Here is a 25,192-nt window from a genome sequence, read left to right as displayed (position 1 = left end):
GTTTATGGTTTTACTCGAGCTGTCATTTTAACAGCGAATTTTCAGTTTGTCATTTGAGACTTGAGTAGAATTTCAATCGGTGATCCATTGCTGATTCCATCGAAAACGGTTTCTGCCTTGAGCCCAGTGTGAAGTGAAATAAAGTGTGTGATAAATAATTAGATTCAGTGCAAGATTAAGTGTTTGTATCTTTTTGTAAGTATAGTGATAAATTGTTTGCAAGAGATTATATTTTAGGTCTTTTCTATTGCTACGGTTACCGTTCAAGCAATATGGCCGTTCGACTATTTCGTATTTTTAACGAGTATTCTATATCAGTAACGTCTCTAAGGAAGAATATTACTTAGTTAGAAATATTTATTTTCTTTTATTATATTTTAATATGTATTTTCAGCTATTGTGAACTTATTTCGTTGATGTGGCAATTTGACAGAACATATCTTTTGACGTAAATTGTGATTTGTGAGTCACAATAAAAACATTTAATATTTTTCTTATTTTCATCTTATAATTTATGAGATATAATAAAATATAAGCCTATTATTAACATAAATACATATGTCCACTATCTTATTTAGAATCAAAATAATCAACTGCAGTCACAGTAATTTTTCAAGTGGTGTATCGTTTTACTGTAAGTAAAAATTACGTTTTATACCTTAGCTACAGGAATACTTATTCATACAAGTCAAAGTTTGTAAATATAAATATATTTCTAGTTATTATTAAATAAAAATCATGGTGCAAAAGAAACACCTTGGTTAAATATTCTGTATATTTTTTTATATTTCTTGGTTTTAAAATATATTTGCAAAGATATTCAAGGCTTAAACAAACAATGTAAAAAAAAATTAAAGCTATTAAGTTGTTTCTATTATTTTCTATAATTTTGTTTACTAATAAGTGATGATATATTCTTAATTCTCTCATTACAAATGTTGTTTGCCAATTAGCTTATCTTAAGGTTAATGACCAGCTGATTGTATAATTAAGCTACTATATTGACAATAGATTTATCCTTGACATAGAAGCCATAGTTTCTTAAAATTTCTTATTAGATGAAGCCAAAAAAGTGGCATAGGTAGCAAATGAAATTGATATATTAAGTGGAATATAAGTAATTCTGGTTTAACTATGTATCATTAATGTTATAGAAATTTCCTAGTCTCTGCTGCTGATGTTAGACTCAACTTATTCATTTTAATTCATTATAAAACTAATATTTCACTCATTAAAGATGTGTAAAAATAGCAAAATTATATCTAAAAAGCAAATTGAATTCATCTTTTTAGTTAAATTACATTGATAGAAACTAACTATAAAAAAGTTACAGCTGTAATAGAGAGACTAATTATATTAATTTTCTTTAATTTCGATATATTAAGGTTTTTCAGAATTATTTTTTTTTATTTCAACCTCATGTTCTGCTCCTAGGTGTGATAATGGCAACGGTCTTAACACCATCACCTGCCTGAATTTACAACTCAAGTGCAGAAAACCTAAGGCCCAAGTATCAAGCATCACCCAACCACAATGAAAATGGTGTTGTCACAACGACAACGAGAGGAGCTGTAAGTATTTATATTATTATTTATAATAGCTAACTAATTGTGAATGACAACCTTACTATATTTGATCAAAAACTTTAATAGTACATATAAGACTCATTACTATATTAGTTATCTTCTAGAAGTACATAGAAAATAATATGAAATTGGGGGATATTTACAATCAAAATGTAAAATAGGTCATGAAGAGTCTGTAAGGATTAAAAAATATATGTGTAGTAAATTAAAAAAAATTGTGTAAGTTTTGGTCCATGTGTGGGATATAATTTCTGTTTAGGAATTTTAATTTAATAAAGAAACTGTGTGCTCCTACTTATAGTAAACACTTTGGCTTTGGTATAATTAATGAAAATTATTTTTTTGTAGATGAGATTTATTAAAAATTTCAGCTACATTCTTTACATAATGTTTCACTAATTGAATTAATAAATAATGTATTGGATAAAATATAAAAAGATAAAAGGAATAAACAGCACTCAAATCACATAGAACATGTTCTCATCATAAAAGTAGGAAAAGATTTAATAGTTGCAATACTAGTAAAATTTGTATATTATAGTGAACATAATATATAAATGCTTTGGTTTTAAAAAGCTTAAATCTTTATCTTGCCATTTAAGGCATTCAAGGCTGACCCACTGATTCTGTTCAATATTTAAGTGTTGTATTATGTCCCTTTAAAATGAAATATAGGAAGTCCACTGCCCCAGTAATCTTATTTGCTCAATGTTACATTAAAATGCTTTTTGTTGGCATTTGGAAACATGATCATTAATAAACTGTATTATACAATATTATATCAAGATTTAGCAATAATGTAATAAAATATTCATAACTGTTCTTGTGAACAGAATTGTTTGATTGTTCATTTTAATGCAATGATGTGTAGAAATTTTAAATTATTAAGTGCAGGAATTCTGATAACTTGTGGCAGGTTTTATGTACATTCAGTTTAACTTCAAACCTCTCCCCATGAATGTGATTCTTACAATTTTAACTAACAAATATATTCTGACTTAAAATTGTTTTATAGCTAAGCTTATGTAATAGTAATATTAAGCAGTTGTCTTAATTTCACATCTTTAATTGCTCAACAAATCCAGTTAGGTATGTGTAACCGTATTTTAACGATTGATTTCCTTCCGCGTGTCTAGTGTTTTATTAGTGTTTATTATTACGTTAAATTTAAACTTGTAGAATCGGATGATATAATATTATCTGGATAATTTAATAACTTGTGATTGAGATAATATACTACCGTTTGATTTTTCTTATAAGTAAATTAGCTTAGACGCAGGTCTGTTCAAAATTAGGACAAAAACTCTTTATCCTTTTTCAAGGTCACTTAATGAGGAATTTTAAAACTTACTTAATTGTTTAAGTTAAATTTTCGGTTTCTTACATAACAAATGGTAGAATAGGCTCTGAATTATTCTAGGCAATAAATTTGATACCTTATTCCAAACAACACCTGTATGAGCTAATACACAACTATATCGAAAATTCTAATACAAAAGAGACATTTTATATTAATACAGTGAAACAAGAAATAGAAATTTACTTTTTCATGGTACAAAAAAATGAAGGTTTGCGCCTGCTATCGCCTCACACGTCATCTGACCTTTGAAAGTAACAGTGCTATAATTTTGTGCCGTTGACCCCGCAGAACAAAACGAAACAATATCAAACAGCTTTCTTTACAGCACAAATCCTTATCTACTACACTGATTTGGTATATAAATCAAGGTCGTCTGATTCGGCCATAAACGAATTGATATGATATTTCATATCTTCTAAATTACTTAAATGCCAGTCTCGCTAAATGCACCTGATAATTAAACATTATATGTATGTTATTGACGATCCAATAACTCATTGAACTTTTAATTAGTTTAATTTGCGATATTTTCTATAACTGTTATCTTAATTCATGTTCTCAACCGCATCGTGACCTGACGTACTCGATATCTTTGCATTCGTCGGGCCAAAGTGAAAGGAAAACACGGGCATTAAAGATTATTCGAAGATTAAATCGAAATTAAACGAATTCGGATTAGGGAATATTTCTAAGAAAACATGAACAGGTTTATATTTCTAAGTAAAAATGCGTATTTGTATAATTAACATTTACTTGAGTTATCTTAAACTGTTTGAGAAAGTTACATAGATGGCCAAATTCGCAAATTTCGATAAAGGTTTAACAAATTTATTTCTGTAAAATACAAGAATTTATGGACATTACTCTATGTCTTGATACTTTTTAATACTTAATATTTATTAATTTTCCCACGATATTTTATATTGACCAGCTCATCCATTTCTCTGGTCGATAATTTCAATAATTGTTAGTATATCATTCTGCATTCCGTTCAAATACATTGTGTGAGGAATCGAGGTCGCTGTCGGATTCACTCGTTTAATTGTTTTTATTTTTATATATATAACCGATTACATTTCAATTTTTTTAAAAGAACATTCATCATCTAATGACTCCACAACAATCGCAGACACCATAAAATATTTTTTGCGTGCGTAATGTTTTATTAACCAAAATCTAATGAATTAAGAGTAGGATATACGCCGTAACTTGATTTACGCGAATTCTTTATTATTTCGTTCGCAACAACTTCGTTTTTTATGTCGTAACATATTGCGTCATACATTAGTTTGTTTATTTGTGAGATGATTTCATCCTATGAGCTTTGACAGCTCCGCAATACCGGATCAGTAAGACCGGATTAAAGACAAATTCTGTTTCAAAACATGTGTAACTCTTATACAGCTTTGTTATTGAGGCTATAAGTGGAGCAGTGAAAGTGAAAAAACTATTAATTCTCAATACCTGACATTGTTCAACGACTGAGCTGATGATTAATCTTTGAATTTGGTATTGTAGAATTGCTCAAAGGTCAATCAAACATGTATTTGGTTAATTTAAACTTTTCGCAAGGTACGATCATTGAACGATCTAGATTTAATAATGAACGTCTTGATATGGTTTGCTATTTGTGTTCCATAAACGTTGAATTAATGAGCTATTTCAGGAATACACTATTGTTAAACGTATCATATTACTTTTTAAATTCAGCAGCAAGCAAAAACGCTAAGGCGAGCTTAAAGCCCTTTTTTGTCACTAGTCAATTAGTAGTAGTTTTTTGCCACGCCACTAAGTAAAGTTTTATTGTCAGCATTGTGATCAACCTCTTACTTTGTTATTATACCTAATCTAACTTCTGCAACAGTCCTTCATAATATACAATACATCGTGGGAACTCTTTGATGCTAGACTTTGTCATAGGCAACTTGTTCATGTTACACCTAATACAGTCTAAGTAACTTAGGCACGCCTGTCAAATGGTTTGGTCTGTTGGCCAAGAGTTCTGCCGACTATAAAATTGAATGAGACATAACTAAAATGAATTGACTAGAGAAAAAATTACGTCACAGTATTACCATAATCGATCATGATCGTAATCTTTCTTATGCAACTTTGTATTAGATATGGTAGAAAGCGGTTAACTTATGTCAAATATTTGGCTCATAAAATTTATGACTCGTTGGAATTCCGCGATGGTGTTACTTTGTATAAATTTTTGCTATTCTAAATTTGAATAGTGTATAACACTATTTATAATATATTTTTTTAATGCGTATGCGAAATAATCAGCCCTTTGTGTGTTCAATATGAATGTTTATTAACTTTATTATTTTGCGTTTCTTTTAAGTAAACAGTTTTTTTTGGTTTGCAAAAAAAATATTGCTGAAATAATTTAAAATCAGGAATTTTCTATATTATAATCTTGTATTCGAGCCTTTTTTTAAAGAAACTTGGTTGGTACGTTAGAGACAGCCTAATTAATTTAAAAAAAATATATTATTTTCACTGATTAGCTGAATACCAGTATTAGATTTTATAATCTATGTGCAGATATCGTTTAAGTTCTCATAAGATGTTAGATGTGCATTAGACAGATAAGCGAGAAAACATTCCCATCATCAAGAAACTGAACTTGTAATTTTAAGGTCCAAGACCCGTTGTTCGCCGGTTTGCAAGATCGCGTGGAATGCAGACACCGGTCGTCGAAGGCTAGATATTCTGCCGCATGCCGCGAACTCTGCATATTACCTATATATTCTTCTATCATCTACATTCATAATGCGGTCCAAAGACAAAGACAAAAATAATTTATTCATATAGGTAACATAATGTACACTTATGAACGTCAAAAAAAGAAAAGAAATATAAAATGATTCTAATTTTACATTTACTGCCAGTTCTCAAATCAAGGGCGTAGAACAGAAAAGAAGAACTGGCAATAAACTCTCCGCCACTAGTCCGTCTTACTAGTCGCAATATCGCAATCAACGTTTTATGTGATGCCATAGATTGGGATATGTGTTGTTGTTTGTCGATATGAATTTTCTTAGTCTCCTTCGAGGTAGAGGTAACGCTAGTCCCACCGGCCTGCGGGCTTCAATTTGCCCATAAATATTGAGGATATTTCCTGAGTAGTTGTCGCCTTGGTCGGCCGAAGACTCCAAGCTTTATATGTTAGCAAATAATGTTCGTTTTAGGGAAGGGTAGATCTGAAACTCCACTGCTGCCTAGTTTCTCCACCACATAACTGCCTGATATACTATGTAGGCCTATACAAAAAAAAATTCGTACCGATAAACATTAGGTCTTATAACCAAACCCATATAGCATATATGTATGTATATTCAAATATCGATTCAGATAGCAATAATCGTGGTTTAATTTGACTAGAAAGTTATTTCCAGGCAAAACCTGAGCGCATATGTAGTCTTTGCGTTAATGAAGCTCGCGTCTTGAGGACGTTATAATATAGCATTTGCGGAAGATCTTTTTTTAATCGTTTCCTGTTTCGTTGGAAATGACATCAATAAAAGCCGTTGAAACCTATCAGGGTAAAAGTTCAATGATATTTCATTTGGAAAACGTTGACCTTATTCGTATTTTTAAACATTTATTCAACACAACACACAAAAGGGGTTTTATACGTGTTTTTCTCCGTATAAATGCAGAACTATTTTCGTAATTTATTTTTTATAGGTACATGTAGATATATTAATGTATTCTCGGTAAATTTACTTATCTTATCATTATAAATTGTCTCTAATGTTTTAAGTATATATAATCGTTTAACATTTTTGTTCATATCAGTTCAAAAAATCTTGTATACATCGGTTAATATTTTCTACTCCTTCAATCTGTCTTACTTAAAACCTAAAGTCCAAATCAAAGAAAATCCTCGTAGAAGCTGTTACTGTGAGAAATAAAATTTAAAGGTAATCGCAATGACGCAGCTCAGTTTTGACGTAGAAAGCCGGCGCCTAAGCTCGATCGATACGCGTGGGAGGCTTCCCCTCTTCCCTGCAATGGGAGGACAAAAGCTTTAACTCTGCCATTCATAATTGCGTCATTGATGCTGAAAAATATATACATTGATAGAATATAAATATGTTTAGATTCTGATTTATTATTAGCCGAGTTGACAACAATTATTGTATGTTAGAAACAGAATAACGGTACAGAAAAAACTAAGACGTACGCCTTTAAATTCGTGTCCGCAATCAACCCTTGTTTGACTATTGGAACCCTATTTTGGAACTGGCTGACGCCGTCCAATTTGTTTTCGTAGCCATAATGGGTAATCGTTGCTTGAATATCCGTTTGATACTTTACAAATGAATGCGGCTGAACTACGAGGATGTTAGCTTCCTATGATGGCTAGAGTTCTTAAATGTTTGAGAAAGCTAAAATAGGGTGGAGTTACCCTTTATATCCACCCTCTCTGTACTTGTGATATGTAATCGGTATAATTTTTCACTCGAATAACCTGCATGAATGAAAGATGCGTGTTAAAATAAACAAGGCTATTACGCAATATTCGAATAATGCTTATCTAAACAAACCTTGAAGCAATGCATACACTACTATAAACAAACGTAACACACATTTCAGATAGGTTAAGCGGTCGATAAATATATCCGATTTTTATTGAAATAATACGAACTGATTCTGTCAAGTATGAAGGCCAATCACAGAAATAGAAATACATCTGTAGGGATGGGGATTGAATTATTTTTTTGCAGCTTTTAAAAAAACAATTTAATTCAGTAGTAAAATTTTGGAGTTCTTTTGAACCGTAATAAAAGTCATGTCTTACATCCACTATAAGGTTATGATGTTAAAAAAAGTATAATATTGGGCATGCATTTATTGTGCTCTTGTAAACGTAAGATATTCCAAAACAGTACCTTAAACCAAACCCCTATCCACTTATATAATTTGTCACTAACCATTGTCATATATAAATTTTACATACATTCGTTGTCGCATAATACCAAATGATATTATTTATTTATTTCGTATTCCTACAGCTAAAATATTATAAACATAAAATAAACTTATCATATGGCCAAAGATCGAATACATACAAAAATATATTTACGGGAGAAATATCAATAAAAATTGGCCGCTAATTCGTTGTGCTTTGCGTAGTGTTTATATGGGGTATGCTCATGGTGCAGGTGATTTAACGTTATGGATATTCGTAATCCACCATGTTTTCCTTAGACAACTGAAGGATTAAATTTTATCTACGAATAGTTTTAAAAAATAATGCCTGATATGTAAATGGAAATGGGAATTAGGTTTAACGCATGTAAGGTTTATTAGGCAACATAGTCATGGCGTAACTTTTCGGAAACGACTATGACTTCGAGTGTAGTAAATATGTAAATTCTTACGTGCTCTTCATTGCGATGAGACTAATTACAGCTAGTTCCATTTAATTCTTTTGTTTTGATGACGCGGGACGTGCTCTATTATGGGCAGTGTCTTTAGGTTTCTTTGAGTACCTTACGACAGGTGATCGACGTATGTTGTTTTTCGTAACTAGTTTTACGCATTGGGTTTAACTTAAAGAATCATAGAATTTATTATTATAAGTTTTATAATTCTATGTTATGTTTTTTTATAAATTCATACGTAATTTATGAAATAAGCTACGTAAGGTTTATAATAGCTTAGAATATAATATAGGGACACATTATTAAAAAAATATTTTCTAACCTCCTTACTCCAGTCCAATTTGTATAAAGATACGTGACAAGCGTGAGTTATTATCATTTGTATTAGCTGGTGACGTCTAGTTAATTTTGTCTAAGGCCCATTGTATTAAAAAAAAACAAATGTATGTTGGTACTGATCCGTCTCTCTGATTTTCTTTAGATTTTCTTAAGCCTTGTATATTTTTCATTGTTATTATTATTTGTATTTTTGTTGTCTTATTTGTGATTTTCTATATTGTATTGTCTTGGCTTTCAATGACTCTTTTTCTGTGAAACTTTTGAATTTTAATTTTGAATTTTATATCTCTTGGTGTTTCTATTAAATTATCTTTTTGTTTCCTGATAAATATTCTATATACCAGCCTCGAATCAGAATCCCTTTCACCAAATTGTTTGAATAGCTCCCTAAGATGTAGAAACTCGACCATTAGACATTGTTTACTTTGAAGGTACGAGTTGAATAGTCATTGCAATGTTACGCTTACTCTGATTTGCATCATTATGTTTGTTCAGTTAACAAGTAACTACAGGATTCATCCTGTAGTTACTTGTTAACTGAACAAACTGTTTGTTTTTTTTAATTCATTAAAGACATTACAATTATTGATTACGTAGATTAGCTTTGTTAGCCTAGTGTTTCTCAATTCCTAGGGAAGACGCTTGCTTGTCCTAAAGGTCAGAATTCACTTTGATTAGTGATTAGCGAGAAAACAAGTGTGGACTGCGACTGATTAGTGCAGGTGATTAGGGGGCGTCCATAAATAACGTGAGGTGTATTTTTTTTAATTTTCTGCCCCTCCCTCCCCCCTGGTGAGATGTCGTGAGATTTTATTCAACCCCCTCCCCCATCCCCCAATCTCACGTGAGATTTTTCAAAATGTGAGTTTCTTACGTAAACGCGTTGGATTGTTATTGTAAAAAGAAAAAAAACAAATTTGCTTCGTGCTTTTATTTACGATCGTATTACGATTACGCTTAATATTAAATCTTAAGCATGTACAATCTGGATTAAATGGACCAAAATAGTATAATTTTTTTTGTTTCAATCAGAAAAAAAATTGCGTGATATTTGCCGAGACCCCCCCCCCCTCTCTCCAACGTAAGATTAGATGAGATTTGACTCGACCCCATCCCCCCCCCTTAAACACCTCACGTAATTTATGGACGCCCCCTTAGTTGTCTGCGTAGCAACGTGATTTTTTGCGTTGTTGACAGGCAAACTACGAGTAGCCACGTCCCTCTCGCAGTTTGCCTGTCAACATTTTATTGTTAAGCGTCGGATTTACTTAACAAGAATTGGCCTCTAATTGCACTACACACCTACACTAATCAGCCTCAATCACATTCACTCGCACTAATCAGAGTGAATACAGGCCTTTACGCTGGTCTTTATGTTGACAGCTACTTGCCAATAAAATATTGGAGTGTCGTTGAATGATTAGCGCCATTGCTAAGCGAATATTTCTCTGAAGTTTATATGCAATATAACATCAGAGGTTTAGATATGTGAAACCGTTTAATTCAAATATCTTCATAATTAAACATTTAATTTATGTAAACATAGCACGAATAATTAAAATGTCTTTCATTTCATCTCGCTATAAAACATATTTTTTTACTAACTTTAAATTAGTACAAAAATATGTTCTATAGCGAGAAAATGAAAGACTTAAATAAAATAATACATTCCCGATGCTTATTATCTGTATTTTGGCTCGGCTTACGCGTGTGAATCATATCCCCGATGTCGTAAGTGCTAACCCCGGCTGTGTACCAATGGACTCTGTCTATGGTCAAATAGTCACTCGTATAGTGAAGGAAACGAAAGTGATTCAGAAGGGGAATTTAAGGCCCAAATCTTAAAGGGATGTAGCGCCACAGTTTGCTAACGTCCTGAGTGTTCAAGAATATTTTGATATGTCTCTATATCTACGATATAGGAGAATAATGTAATTAATCTGTTATATTACAATATAATAATATTTATATGAGCTGCATTTTTATGATTTAATGAAAAATAGGTTTACTTTCATGTTACTTCGAAAACTTCCCATGACAATACCTTTTAGCGTACATTTATTAAAAATCGTTAACACAACTTGAGATAGACCCTTTGCCATTTCATGCGTAGAAATAGTTCGTGAAAGTTACTCCCAGGTGAGTTCATACAAAACCACTTTCGCTGCGTAAGTACATTTGCAAAAACTTTAAACATAACTTTTTACTGTAAATTGCGTAAGCTGTTTTTTGCTAAAGCTTTACGAACTTAGATTATCTGTGGCTCAAATTTATAAGAAATGACAACGACTGAAAAAGTTTTTAGAATTCAAAGTAAAATTATAAAACTTTTCATTTACTATTATTTCAATTATTGGTATATTATGTTTGGGTAATTTCAATTCTTTTTTTTGAGGCGCTTATAAACGATTTTGACTGTATTATCAGACCAGATATGCAACTGGAAACATATCTAAGAATAGACAGATTTATTTCTTACACAATACTTAAAGAATATCTTTGGCATGACTGCGGTTTGTATGTTTCTTATGTAACGTGACACTGGCTTGGAGATAATCGTGTTCGTACGTTGAACTCTCTGTTGATATTTAATAAGCGATATATGTATGTGAAAAATGTAGCAAATGGGGTAATAATCTAAATTTAATCTAAAACTATAAACATCTAAGTGTTCTTTTAAAAAATTATATCCCACCGTATACGCCTAGTAGATTCGGCGTGCGACTACAATCCTTGAGGTTGTAGGTTCGATCCCTGCTTGTGCACCAATGGACTTTCTTTCTGTGTGCTTATTTAACAATCACTTGCAAAGGAAAACATTGTAAGGAAACCATTGTTAGACCCAAAAAGTCGATGTTTCAGGACCAAAAGATAACCTTTTTTCCGATTAGAGAGACGTATGATCGTTATGTGCTATTGATTTTTTTATTTCTTTCCCACCCAGTCCACATTAACATAACACTGTCGCATTAACTTTTCGATTGAAGGTTGAACACCTAAAATTCACAAAGCCCCTTGAACCCACGAGCCAATGAACTTGATTGCAACCCCATATAAAGGCGGGTACATAAAATGATTACTCCCTTACATTAAAAGTAAAGCCAATCATTACAAAACAGATACAAGTCTCAGGATCAGATATAAAGAATTTGTAGCGCCGTTGATTCCTTTTTTATACTAAAATTATTATTAATGGATAGTTGGTTTGATTGGCGTCTGATAACAGTCGCGATGAGGTATAAATAAAATATTTTATTAAAAGATAACTTTTGTACATTTAGTAACATAAAATGGGTCTTTGAATTAACATTAACTGCCTGTTCTATTTTCTTTTTTCGCACTCCTCTACTGCTGATAATAATAATTTAAAACAACTGTTAATGTCCTAATTCTTGTGTCTCTCTTCCCTATTATTATATAAATTTTGTGTTGTCTATTTGATGTTTTATTTTTAACTTTTTTTAATTGTATAGATATGTATATATCTGTTTGGTTTCCAAATAAAACAATAATTACATATTTCAAATCAAAGGCGTAGAAGGAGCAACAAATGCTGCCAATCGCTTCAATCGCCAAGTATTTTGTGTTACAAGGTGTTCATAAGGTGAGCTTAATTGGGTGACGTCCCATATGTACTAAATGTTTGAAAAAAAAACAGACATTTCACTTGTTTTAAAGCGGCCTACGTTAATATGAGAAATATATGATCAGTAAGAGATCATAATAGCTAAGTGATCAGGTATTGGCTTACATAATGAAATAATTCTAAAACTTTCCATAACGATATAGATTCGCTTTTTAAAATTTCACTTGCAGAAAATAAAGTAACTTTTATAACTCCCACGCGAACAATAGGGACTCCCGCGCATCTGTTTTTCTTCACAATCGATTTAGTTTCACTAGACATTGCAAACTTAAAATAGCCGAGAAATTAACATTCTGTCATTGGTTTTATAACTGTTTAATCATTAGCTTTCTTGGCACAAATGTTACGTAGTTTAATGAGGCCTGATGATTCTGAGTTTCAAGCCCAGAAAAATTGAGTTTAATTAAATGTTGCATCTCAATCTAACAGATGTGACACATCAACAAATAATGTAGCCAGCTCCAAGGATATCTGTTTGTTAACATCAGCATAATTTTTCTGAAGAGCACTACTGTTTAACTGCAATCGCAGCCTCATGCGATAAGTTTTGAAAAACTTAAAAACGTCGTGGTCATTAAAAAAATATGAATTAAATAAGATACTATAGGCGTCTCTATCGATACGCCAATATAAAATTATTAAACGCTTACAATTTAATTATAATTAGTGTAATTACCTTGAATTCTTAGACCTCAATCAAAACTTATACATAATTCATATGGAATAACTCTAATCAAGCTTTTCCTTACAATTTCTATTAGAAAGTTTGTACTTCGCGTGTACAATTTCAAAGAAAGATTTATCTAATATATGAAGTAATTTAATTGTTGTTAGACTCATTAAATCATTTCTCACATCACTTAATAATTAACTTTCGGCTGAGCTCTTGACAGTGATCGGACAGGAATTTGTAGGTTGTAGGTCTTAGAATTACTAATTAAAATATTTAATTAGCTCAAAGCATATTTTGCCTGCTCGAAGAAGTGCGACTTCTAAGACTCCTAAATCAATTTTGCAACTACATATAAAATACGCATTTGAATTTCCATATGTGGAACCTGATCGACTTAGGGTCCTTCAAGAAAAGAGTGTAGTCAATTCTTGATAGTCCGGCAACGCACTTGCTAGCATTTTGGAATTGTAAGTGTCCATGGGTGGTGGTATCACTAAACAGTACAAGAAATATGAAGGTGCAGAAAAAGAATTATTAAAAATAAATTTTTCGTATAATTAAAATTTTCCACTTTGTTCAATATCACAAGTTCACATGAATGTAACCATATCATCAAGTCCTGTATTGAAGGCGATTGTACTAAATTATTAATGATCTAATTGGCTACTTAAGTTGTACCTTTTTTGCACAGTAAAAGTGGCAACTTATACCAAAAGTATATGCATTTTAAGGGCGTAAGTTTATTTAAGTATTCGGTAGTTTTTATTGATTAAAAACAATGATTAAAGGTTAGTAGAAACAATTTGTCGGCAGCTGCGAGCCGCTGAAGCTATACAGGTGCGTTACGTGACATTGACAAAATGGACGATGACATCAACCTAAGCTTATTTAATTTATTCTTGATAGTATGCGGAATTGTTTATTTTGATAATACAGTGATTTGGCGTTATAAGTTATTTTAAGGTTACATGCATTCATATGAACGCGTTTAATTCGCTGATGTCTGTAATCGTCTTGCTTTTGTTTAAGTTTATACCTTACTGTTGACAGACGCCATATCTGTTCTAAATTAAAATTAAAATTAATTTTCTTTTGGCTTTTCAAAAATGTTCCAAATTAGTAACGAATTTTAACCTCAAATCTTAACTGATGCGTTTCCGTATAATAGATGGATTGATATAATTGATGTATTCTTACACATTATTCGACTTCATAGATATTTTTCCTCTATTTCCTCATTTTCTACTAAAGACATCTAGTCCGTATAAGCGGATATAGCAATGGAAGGACGAAAGAGTTATCTTTTTAGGAAAACTAGTACACGTAGTAAAGGTCGTACAATCGTTTAAAATTCCTTGTTGTTGCGACAATGTCGAAATGCTTAGTACATAAATTTCGTCTGTGATGCTTGTGATTGTTTTTAATTTGAGTATTTTTTGGTGTATTCCTCTTTGTTATTTGGATATGAACAATACAAGCAATACGTGTCGTTTGATTTTAGTTGGCCGAACAGAAAAGCGGGTGCGGGTCCTTATCGCGTATTTGCGATTTCATTATCACATCTTTAAAGAGTTATATTTATTAAGTCACTTTACGAACACAAAATTAAATCAGTTCAAAATACCTATAGCTTAATTATGTGATTTATTTATTTTCAGCAACAAAGCTATCGCCGACTACTTAGGCAGCAATGGATACACGGACGCGCTGGAAGCGTTCAAGAAGGAAGCGGATATGACAGGCGAAATGGATCGAAAATTTGGTGGCCTCCTCGAGAAGAAGTGGACGTCTGTTATCAGGCTACAGAAAAAAGTAGGTTTGTTTGAGAAAATTATAGATCGAATAGCAACTTAAAATCCTTAATTGTATTACAAGTGGAGAGAAATACAGGCTATTTTTGTTAATGGATTATGTATTTAGTTCGTGTAAGAGGATTGGTTCTTTTGTGGGGTTTAGATATACAAGTTATAGGTCCTAAATTAGTTGGAACAGAATCGATTGCAATCTAATTTTTCGTTAGTTCGATTGTTCGTTTTTAATATTGTACAATTATTTCGTAACAGCTAATAAGAAACCGTACTATATATATACTATACTATTTATTTTCCAGAAAAGTAAATCTTGTCTGATTGATTTAGATTTACGTAGTTCTAAAATACGAAGCTGCGTAATAAGGTCATGGTTGCGCCTACGTTGTTTTCACGACGTTTTCCTCGTAAAAATAACGTTAATTTGTTAATTAGGCAACGGTTCAAATTGGAACGTTAAAACATGTTTTTAACCCTACGAGCTAATTGGTGCAAAGTTATATGTGATTAATTATTAGGCCTATATTGTAAACTTCTATATGAAAAATTGACGATCGGGGGTATTGGTTGGGAATAAAGGCACATGATAGGACTAAATGCTTTACATGATAACCTTCATATTAGAATACCTGTTATAATAAATTATATTTAATAGCAAGAGAGCAAAAACTCCAACGCATCCATTCTATTTAAAAAACTTATTATTATATCAGGTTAAAAACAAAATTTATAGAAAAACACATGTAGTATTTTGCGCTTCCTGAATAAATATGTAGAATATAAAAAGTTAGCCTTCGTTTCTCATTTTGTGTTAAATGTCCCATTCTTCTAATAAGTAGACAAGTCTACTTTTAAACACATGTTATTATATAATTAATAGGGGTGAGGGTGTGCGGAAATGGCTTCGTATATGAAAACAATGCACCGCGTTTGCGACCCTCGTTTAGCCTTGAAATGCTTGTAGACGCATCTTATTGATTACAAGAAAAGGGTATAGCACAAAGTATTGTATCTTTGGATCGAATAAGTCAGTAGTCACATAACCTGTAGTAGATTGTCACCTTTTTTTGTTTGACTTGATATTTCACCAGCCAGCAAGGCTTCTATTTCATTTTGTGTTCACAATAATAAAAAAATAATCAAAAAATTGTGCATAGTGAATGTATTCCGATATGTCTTCCACTCCTCAACACACTAGGTGTTTGACTGGCTGAGCCATGAATGTTTTTCTCTATAATTAAAAATCTGCCGATTAAAACGTTATCAATATTAATGTATGATTTTTGTCCTTTCAATTTTCAACTCAAATATACACTGCACTAAACGTCTATAATGTTCCATTTTTAAAATTTTCCTTGTGTTGTAAAATGCAAGTAGCTGGCATGCGATCCAAGCTTAGCCTAGGGAATGGCTATCGATCGCTGCGACGACGTTTCTAGGTCGCTATCAGGCTTTTGTAAAACACTGGCCTGCCTCGGCTTTGCAACGATCTGCACTTATGAGTTCCGTATGGAATGTACTTATTTAATTTCATTAAAATATAGCATATGTAATTAACACACCCATTTTACATATATTTATTAATAAAAAAATTCTTAGTTATAAGTTGGCAGAGTATGATGTACATATTGCAAAAAGTGTTAATTTTTTCATATTTTAACAATGATTCGTGGTTGACTTTTATCTGCACAGCTTACATTAGTGAACAGATTTTATTTCATTGCTAATGCATGTAGTAGGTTTTTTTGTACACATCTAATATAGATATATTTTAATAACTCCGTGATGTGCAGACAAGCATTATATAAAAATATCTAATATTTAGGTGAGCAACTATGTTGCTTAAATATAAGAACTCTCCAGACACATTTTTTTATACATATATAGAAGATCTCATTTTCTAGCGAACATTTTCGTTTTAACTTTAAATACTTTTGTTATCAGGTATTCAAGTCTTTTTTATTTTTCAGTTAAACCGCTAAGTGACTTTAATCTTAAACTCGTCGTTTTTCCTGTGAAAAATTGATTCTTCTAATGAGCGTGGGAGGGTCGAGTAGTTTGTAGCGTTTTTCTACATAAATTTAAAAATAACATTTTAAACTTGGTAACAGTCACTGAAGCTGGTTATGAGTTTATATATACTAATTTCATTTTTTGGATAGCATGGCATCTATTCTTTAATATCAGAAAATCGATAGCGCATGTGTCGTTAAGATTGACAGTTATAATCGTTAGCTAATGCATCAGGTGGATATAATTAACCTACTGACTTTTTATCATGTCACATGTAATTTATAAACATATTGCAAATTTGCTTTCGACACACATTATATGAAAGTTAGAGTAGTTACTTTAATCCGTATGCTGTAAAGTAAAAGTTATGAAGCAAGGCAGTTCAATATTTTAATTAAGTGATGCCCATTAAAATAATATATAATATTGGTTTGCAACACCCTAATTTTAACACCTTCATAATTGATACAATTGGGCTGTCGAACCTGGTTTTATTTCAAAATAAATCTATACTACATATTATAAAGAGACAAGGGTTATGAGGTTACGTACCTTGCAAGTATTAAACCGATTTTGATTATTATACCAATAAAAAGCTACGTTACAAGTAAGTGTCATGTATTTACCCGGAAATGAAAACACTTTCGTGGTAGTCCTATTTTGTAAGTCAGAGAAAGAAGCTTTCTGACGAACGCTGCCATTGTGACTAGATAAAAGTAGCGATAATGCACACAAAAAATCAGCTGTAGCCTAGCTTTTATGTTATACAAAAAAGTCTTTTATTCCTACATAAAAATGTGAATGAAAATTGAAACAACTCCAAACATTTCAGATATATTTTGGTTGTGAATTACAGGTGATGGAACTGGAATCAAAGTTATCCGAGGCGCAGAAGGAGTTTATAGAGGGTGCACCTACTCGTGCTAAGCGCACGCCCACTGAGTGGATACCTCGTCCGCCAGAGAAGTTCAGCCTTACCGGCCACCGTGCTACTATTACTAAGGTAAAATTGTTCAATTAGCATAAACACCAAAACGTTCGAATGAAATTAATGCTTGGAAAGTTGCTGTTTAGTTGTACGACACGACAAAAAGGACTGTAGTGTACATGTAGTAAGTAATAAGTTATTAGACCAAGTAACATTACATATTCTGATCAAGTATTTTAAAAGAATACGTATTTATACCACGTCATTTGTTCAGTGTTTTGAAACGTTTGGTAGCTTATACGAAATCGTTCTGGCTTCCGTTTTTAGTTCCAAGTGTGTGCATAAGGTGCTCAAGTTGTCCATACAAAACTCTATAAATACTTTTCTATTTCGTTAATTATTCTATGAACGTATTTATCGTGAAGATAAGATAAGATAATCATAGAATATAGGAATATGTAGGTGTCTGGAAAACTCAATTTTCTCATCTTTATGATTCTTAGACACAGATCGGATGAATATTAAAATTGGCTAAGTTTAATTACCGTGGAAGTATCGAACTTCATAGGCGTGATGACAAATATTTGGGCTTGAGTCTCGCACACATACATGATTTTAAGGGCAAGAAGACACAATTGTGTATTCATTATTGTTAAGGCATCCTGATTGATTAGTGACATTATACGCAACTGAGCTGTCAGATGGTTGTTATTTTTTATACTAAAATATAACAACAGGTCACCGGACTCACAATTAAAATAAATGCAAGTAATTGCTAAGAATAACTGGCATTGCCACCTGCGTTGTTCTATAAATAGACTCGAGTTATATACTAACATTCCATGCTGGAAGCAAAAATGATTACTTTAAGAGTTGTCATCTTGATGTTTTTGCTTACATACTATTTGCAGAACGGTATTTTGTTGCGGTTATGCATATAAAAATAGTATTTTTAGTAGTAATACAGATTCTATTCATTATTAATCTCGTCTTCTAATGCCTATTTGTTTAATATATATTTTTAAGTCAGCAACCAACCTTTATTAGATAAAAAATAGTAATGTGTAATGATAATACATTATCATGTAAATTTTTTTTAATGTTTAAAATATATTTTTATCCTATTCCTCACTAAAAAGACCCAATAAATATTATTTAATTATGGTTTGAGCAAATATATGTGTGCGTAATTAATTTCGTTAAGCCTAAATTTGTTTGTAATTTTTCAGGTAATATTTCACCCAGTGTTCAGTTTATTAGTGTCATCGAGCGAGGACGCCACCATCAAGGTGTGGGATTTCGAAAATGGCGACTTCGAACGAACCCTCAAGGGTCACACTGACTCTGTACAAGATATCGCTTTCGACCATTCCGGAAAGCTGTTAGGTACGTTCTTAAATAATTGCCATACTCTTGATTTTTAATTCCATAGAATTCTGACAGCTGTCATTTTTTGACATGACAGAGATCACAAACCTTTTTGGACGGATTTTTCAATTTCAATATGAGTCTGAACATCTGAGTGTATACTAACATTTTATTTGTTAGTGGATTTATCCATTTTATTAAGTGCGGTGGTGCTCCACATTAAAAGTGGTTTTACGGCGAGTGAGAATTACGTCTCTTTTCATCACAAACAGAAAAAACGCACAAGTAAAGATAACATTTTTTACAAGGTTTACTGAACCTGGAATTAGTAGGCAGTGATTCCAGCTTAAGAATTAAAGTTAATTCGACATATTGTAATATTTGTATTAAATATTGAGTAAAACAAACAAATAAAAATACAATACCAGAATTCTACGGCATGAAAAATCTGACTTTAGTCATAGATCCATTTTAGTATAGAGCCATATCAACATTCGTGATACAAAAATGTTGTGACGACTTTGAAAATAATATAGAATATTCAAAATATTCAAGTCATATTTTTTTCTGTAAAAAGAAATGTCTGTTAACTACACTCTAGTCAAAATTCATGATGTTTATATCGAGCCATTCAAAAGGTTTAGCAAAACCGATGTTTTGTTTGTTATGTTTTAAGAAACACTATTTTATTTATTTCCGAAATTATTCCAGTATCATGCAGTGCAGACATGTCGATTAAGCTGTGGGACTTCAATCAGACATTTGAATGTGTGAAGACAATGCATGGTCACGACCACAATGTATCATCTGTGTCCTTTTCGCCCAGCGGTGATATTGTCTACTCGGCCAGCCGAGATAAGACCATCAAGGCATGGGAGGTTGCCACTGGGTATGTCATATTAAACATTATTATTATGTATTTAAACACACTAGCACCTTAATAAGCTGATACGCGCGTATTTTGAGATTTGGAGAAAAGATCCAATCTATTTTTAAAAGAGTTTAATGGTGCACTGCACATTCCGGAAGGTTATACACAGACTTATTTCGTTTCGTAGGACATTCTTTCTTAATATTTTTTAAATATAATATATTATTATTGCCACTAATACGAAACGAAATGTTTATATTATCGTATTGGCATAGACTGTAAGGATAATGTGTGTATTTCTGTAATTAATAATAAATAAACATTTATAAGACGGAATATATTTTAGAAATCTTGACTCAATTGATGTGGAAACTAAAAGTATAGTATATATTGAAAACTGTCTTACTTTTTAAATTATGTGTATTTTCATTTAAATATACTTATAACTCTTCATGGATAAACTTTTCCAAGATGTTCTATAATGTAAAAGTTTTATAAAATGACAATTTTTTTTCAACAGAGATTTAGTTTCATAGTACTAAAAATGAAACAATATCATGGTTGACTTCAATAAAACTTCATAGCTAATCGTATCAGTTTGCTTATACAATGCTATTTATATAAAGTTTAAAAAAATACAACCACCGACAGTGTTACAAGAAATTTATTTTATTGTTATATTCCAGGTACTGTGTTAAGACATACAAGGGTCACCGTGAGTGGGTTCGTATGGTGCGTGTGTCAGCTGATGGAAGCCTTCTCGCATCTTGCTCCAACGATCAGACTGTGCGCATCTGGAATGCTGATACTAATGAGTGCAAGGTAATTTGCAGCATCATATAATTACATTTGTATCAAGACTAGGATTTTTTTTTTTTCTATATACATGTGTCTTCACTAAGACATCAAGGAACATTACGATCTAGCCTAACTTAAGACTAATAAGTAATTTAAGTCTAACCTAATTTACTAAAAAGGATTATTATATAAGTAAGTGTCCAATAACACTACTTACAGTCTCTATTAAAGGGTAGAAGACATTCTGTTCTTGTGTTCTATTTTGCAGACACTCTTTAGCACTTAATATTTACGTACATTAACACTAAATCACTAGTTGAAATGGTTTTGTCCTTTGAAAAGACTAGGAATGAACTGTGTTTCTAATCATGGCATATATTACCTTTTTTTTTTTTTTTTTCAAGAGCGCATCGTGCAATCAGTCTTCTGACTATGAGCAGATAAGTTGGCATATATTACCTAAATAAAATTATTTAATTATTTATTTTTGAAAATTTACAGATGGAGCTACGTGAGCACGAGCACGTGGTAGAGTGCGTCTCGTGGGCGCCTGAGAGCGCCGCAGCCGCCGTCAACGAAGCGGCCGGTGGTGACAACCGTCGCGCTAACCACGTAGGACCCTTCCTCGCTAGTGGCTCCAGGGATAAGTCTGTTAAGGTAAATTATAGAATCATTGTGGCAGTATATATATATTTCTTGTGTGCGTGTGTATGTGACCGAACTCCTCCTAAACGACTGGACCAATTTTGATGAAATTTATAGTATAACATCTTTTAAAAAAAACATCCATTAGCTGAGATTAAACTTTTGGGAATTCCCTAGCTTATCTATCCATTTTTTAGTCTTGTTTAATTTTAACTATAGACTATTAAAAAAGAATCTGTCAATAGCTAATGTTCAGTCCTTTCTAAACTGATGATAGCAAAGCAACTAGTCTTTTGTATGTCTTTATTTATTTTAAAAAAATGCGTTTATTTTGGAACATAAGATCATCTAGGTATCATCTATTCCACGTCATTAAATTCGAACCTTAGGCATCCCTCCTCATCGGTTAAGAAGACAGAGGGTGTAGGCCGAGAGAAAAAGACGGCGTAAAAAACTCTTTTAAAAAAGCAAATCATCAAACAATACTCCAATATTTAAAACAAATATAGCAAATTAATTAAAAAATATTGAGTTAAACTAATATTTCAATCTTAATATATCAAACTGTTTCGCCTTCAGATATGGGACGTTAGCACCGGCGTATGCCTGGCGACTCTGGTAGGGCACGACAACTGGGTGCGAGGTGCTGTATGGCATCCTGGAGGCCGCTACCTTCTGACAGCGTCTGATGATAAGACCCTCCGTGTATGGGACGTGGCTCACACACGCTGCCTCAAGACTTTGTACGCGCACCAACACTTTGCCACCAGCCTTGGTACGCTCATTATTTTTACTATATTTTGCATCAACCTCTCTAAAATGTTGGAATTACGATTTGTCTGTGCTTAGTTAATCTTGTTTAAATTTTACATTTAAAGTTATAAATTTATGAACCGCGCAATCTCTTCAGCTTTTTTAGGGTACTGTATTATTTTTAATATAATTTCTATAAGAAAAATATTAAAATGCATATCTTACATAATTCTACGTTTGAGGACTTAACAGCAGTAATTGGTGAAAGAAGGTAGGCATTCAGGGGGAAAAGTATTTATATTTTGACTGTAATTTATTTATTAAATAGTTTTACCGACGAGTATTTTTATCATATTATAGTATATATATATAGTATGTATAGGGAATACAACGTCAAATGGTATCCTATATATTTAAATATCAAGAAATATATATGGAAGTAAAATTAAAAAAATACTGTCGGTCACAAACAGGGTAGTCGCATTTTTGACTATTTTTAATATAAAAAAAATTAATAATTACAATTTTGTTTCAGATTTCCACAAAAACTTGCCATACGTCATATCGGGCAGCGTTGATCAGACGGTCAAAGTTTGGGAGTGTCGTTAATAGCTTTGCCATTATAGTAACTTAAACTCACCGATGATATCATTAATTTCACATTTACGAAATCTGCAATCAATCGATCGATAAACGTGAAGAAAAAATTGATATTCATTCCTCCATAATGGTGATACGTCTATAATTACCGATAACAACACATTCCATTCAAGTCGGCTGTTTTTACGATTATTTAACTCGCGATTTTAAATGAAATACAGTTTTTTTACGATTTAAACTTATTCTCAATTATATTCTTCTCGCTTACAATACAGTTGAAGGCTTATTAATGTTAGCGCCATCTGTTGCTTCAATTATACATTATTAAGAAAAAAACGTCTAGGTATTTTATTATCCAGTTTTAAAAGTGTATTTTATTTAAATATTGGCGGTTATCACTTTTTGGGTTAACATCTGACGTAGTCACCGGAACGATGTGAGGAGCCAAGCTGTGTTATTTCATTCTGTTTTTTAGTTATTTTTAGAATGTTTAGATATAACTTTATTTGGTATAGTTAATTTTTGTCTGCTCTAAAACCTGTACCTTAATTTGTTAGTTGAATTCATGACAATCATTGGATTTGTTCGCTAATCACATACTCATTTCTTGTACATATATTCGTCTCTACACGATCTCATTATGTTTGTTAGCAAGTGCCAACAACATTAATGATCAAGATTTTTCTCATATGGAATCCTCGCAAAACTTTACTATTGAATAGGGGAATGGCAAGCCGGAAACATATAGTAGCTTAAATATCCCTGTCTCACTCAGTTTGTTCTCAAAGGAACGAGATGGATGCTCTCATGTTATTCTCGAGTTCAAAAGTTAAGCAATAGTAAAGGTTAGCGAATTGAGGGTAGTTACCCTGCAAAGTCAGAGGCGTGATCGATTTAAGTTCGGTTTGTATCGACGGTAAATTGAATAGAACTTATTTTAAGTTTTGTCAACTCAAAACTTTAACTATAAGTTAGAGTGTATAATTTTTTTATTTATTTTACATGTTCAATAAATATTTTATTAAATGTCTCAAACAAAATTAATTTGTAGCACATAAATTGCGAGTAAGTGATTTTTTATGCAACCTAAGTTTACTGTAGCGTTAATTTTAAGTTTTGTATATCATACAAGTTACGTAAACTGAAGTGTGTGATATAATACTAATATTTTTTCTATCCCGCTTGAGGTAGCTAGATTCAAAGATAATTATTGATGCCTGTTTGAAAATTTTAGTTATTTATTGAAATTGTGGAATTTGGTTGGCCGTATTTCTAGAATAGGGGTAGTGTAGGTCGTAATATTAGCTTTGCAGTGCTAAATGTTGAGCATCGAATAGGAGGAGTAAAATGATTATTTAATGAATATTCATGTTTACTGGATTTGCTTAGAAAGTGTTGCCAAACTGTCCATGACATCGTTTTTAAAAGACTCGGTTAATACAATTTAGGGTCAGCTTAAAATTGATTATGTTTACAGAGACAAGTTCATTTTATGTAGCTCATGTCTGAGTGGCAATACAGTATCTTATGTACAACTGAACCATGCCCAAATTATTAGATCCTTTAAAATCAGTTGTCTTGGACAGGCCATAGTGGCATAGCATTGTACTTGCATGGTTATTTGCTTATTGTAGAGTCATAATGTTCAAGGAGATTATAAATGAGGTAGTTTATGGAACTGTGTTGGGTGCATTGTTATAATAGATACTCATGTTGTGTAATTTGTTGTGTCTTAGATTTAAGCTATAGGTGTTTGAGTTGTTATGCTAATATTCAATCAAACCTAAAATAGAATTTGCCAGCATGGAGCATTTTGGAGTTTTAGAGTTTTGTACATGAAGAAATTGTATAAATTAGCATAGCATTCTGTACACCTTGTAGAACACTGCACGCTGTCTTTCTGCCGGTTCTAGTACTGAAACTAATCACACAAAGCTTTCCAGTATTGCTATTTGTACTTTATAAAGCGCTCAGTGTTTTCTGCCATTATAATCTCCTTGAGAGAAGTTAATTTGAAGCTTGCAAATAATGTATGTTTTAAATAAGAATTTGTATTACAACTATTGAGAAATAGAACTTGCACTTATATCAGCAATGCTTATCTAAAATATTTAAATTTAAACAAACCTCTTGATACTTAATGAGTATTAGGCCACCTTCTCCACAAGAGGTGCCTATATAACCACTGTATTTATCTAAATTTATATAGAATCTTACCTACCAAAATTTCATAGAATTTGGTCTAATATTTTCTGTAAATAAATCAGATATGTCAATAAAAACCGTTTTTAATTCATTAAAACAATTATTTTTAAATGGCTCCAGGGGGATTTTTCGGGGTACATTTAATATTAAGCCTTGGACCCAACCTATGTGACAGTGACAGTAACAGTGTATGTATATAA

The 25,192-nt window shown here is 32.0% G+C and overlaps 1 protein-coding gene across 1 annotated transcript; it reads left to right on the top strand.

Moving 5' to 3' along the window:
* Window positions 1-34: 34 nt before the first annotated feature.
* Window positions 35-25,069, top strand: LOC111000312 (lissencephaly-1 homolog). Its single transcript, XM_022269709.2, has 10 exons — window positions 35-195; window positions 1,435-1,571; window positions 14,662-14,815; window positions 17,681-17,827; window positions 18,982-19,138; window positions 19,832-20,009; window positions 20,678-20,813; window positions 21,291-21,446; window positions 22,014-22,209; window positions 22,723-25,069. The coding sequence occupies exons 2-10, from the start codon at window positions 1,534-1,536 to the stop codon at window positions 22,794-22,796; spliced, it is 1,236 nt and encodes a 411-aa protein (XP_022125401.2). The 5' UTR covers window positions 35-195; window positions 1,435-1,533; the 3' UTR covers window positions 22,797-25,069.
* Window positions 25,070-25,192: the final 123 nt, after the last annotated feature.

The sequence above is a fragment of the Pieris rapae genome, chromosome 4 (genome assembly GCF_905147795.1).
Source record: "Pieris rapae chromosome 4, ilPieRapa1.1, whole genome shotgun sequence".
NCBI lineage: Eukaryota > Metazoa > Arthropoda > Insecta > Lepidoptera > Pieridae > Pieris > Pieris rapae.
The sequence above is the reverse complement of the archived record's forward strand: the minus strand, read 5'-3'. Positions and strand labels throughout refer to the sequence as shown.

Bases quoted from the DNA above. Each gene is read 5' to 3' on its own strand.
- LOC111000312 (XM_022269709.2), top strand. From the start codon at position 1,534: ATGAAAATGGTGTTGTCACAACGACAACGAGAGGAGCT. The intron at 1,572-14,661 runs GTAAGTATTTAT...ATTTATTTTCAG, and splicing joins CAACGACAACGAGAGGAGCT to CAACAAAGCTATCGCCGACT. The intron at 14,816-17,680 runs GTAGGTTTGTTT...TGTGAATTACAG, and splicing joins TTATCAGGCTACAGAAAAAA to GTGATGGAACTGGAATCAAA.